This window comes from Capsicum annuum, unplaced genomic scaffold (assembly GCF_002878395.1).
Source record: "Capsicum annuum cultivar UCD-10X-F1 unplaced genomic scaffold, UCD10Xv1.1 ctg19280, whole genome shotgun sequence".
NCBI classification, from domain to species: domain Eukaryota; kingdom Viridiplantae; phylum Streptophyta; class Magnoliopsida; order Solanales; family Solanaceae; genus Capsicum; species Capsicum annuum.
Window position 1 is genome coordinate 1 of NW_025825113.1, and position 1,189 is coordinate 1,189.

Genomic DNA, 1,189 nt, shown 5'->3' on the forward strand with positions numbered 1-1,189 from the left:
GGGATTGCTAAGAAATCAGTGTATCGGTCACCTTTTTTAAAATCGTTAAGATGCTCAGTATGGTGAAGCTTTTGATACTGCCCTTCTACCTCCTTGTTGTATATATATCTTTGTAGTGGGTTGTGATGAAATTTGCTTTGTTTTCATTAGCTTAAGGTCGTCTTTAGGTGTTAGATTGACAGCTTTCCTTAATTCGAATCTCCGCCTCACTATCATAAGAGAGTAACATGTTTGGCCCATGTAACAAATATTTTGCCTGCATGTGATGGTCACAAACAAAGTAATTAAACTAAGCTCTCCCTTTCTTATTGAGACATCTTCATGCAGTTTGACAATACATATTGCTTGTGAGCCGACAGTATATGTAACACTCCATTGTGCTATTACAAACCCATCAGGGGCTCTTGGATTCAGAGAGTTGTGGAAAATTTTGGAGATACGGGATTAGCAACCATTCTTTGATCTCGCTCTTCCATTGTTCACACGCGGCCGTGGAAGTCATGTCGAATTTGCCTGACATGTTCTATTGAATTCTTGTTTTGCAGTGCATATCGGTCACTTTACATCTTGAACTGGGTATACCGCTACTTCACAGAACCGCACTTTGTACATTGGATAAGTATGAATCGCCATCTACCTCTTCTCATTTCGTTCTGTTCGTTTATCCCTTGCTTTAAATACAAGAATTCCCATGTTTCATGTGTTTCGTTCTGAAAATGACAACTTTCTATGTTTCATTGCGCTCGTGTTATGGCAGCCTGGATTTCAGGCCTCGTGCAGACGTTGCTTTATGCTGATTTCTTCTATTACTACTTCCAAAGGTAACACAAATTAGCATATACGTCTAAAATCACATATGAGCTACATTCTTTCAACGTTATAATAACCCCATCGCTCTCAATCGGTTGCAGCTGGAAGAACAACACGAAACTAGAACTTCCTGCTTGAGCCCATATCGGAGACAAACAGGAGCTGGCTGAAGATGATCCGATGAACGTTTATAAGTCTTATGTTTGGATGTTTAATCAAAACTAAAAACATCCTTGTTTTGTTGGCTATCATTAGGTCCAAGAGTAACAAAACCTGATATATATTCATCATATTTAGAATCTCAAGAATCATGTCTTTGCTATTAGTAGATGGTTAAAAGCATATATTCTTTATGTAACAGAAGTTTGTGACTTCATTT

The 1,189-nt window shown here is 38.2% G+C and overlaps 1 protein-coding gene across 1 annotated transcript; it reads left to right on the top strand.

The window, feature by feature from the left end:
* Positions 1-545: 545 nt before the first annotated feature.
* On the top strand, positions 546-1,186 carry LOC124885363 (ER lumen protein-retaining receptor; the record flags this gene model as incomplete). The annotated part of the gene is given in 3 exon segments (XM_047402336.1): positions 546-619; positions 758-821; positions 912-1,186. Coding segments are annotated over 3 exon segments (175 nt in total), but the record flags the coding sequence as incomplete, so codon positions are not given.
* Positions 1,187-1,189: the final 3 nt, after the last annotated feature.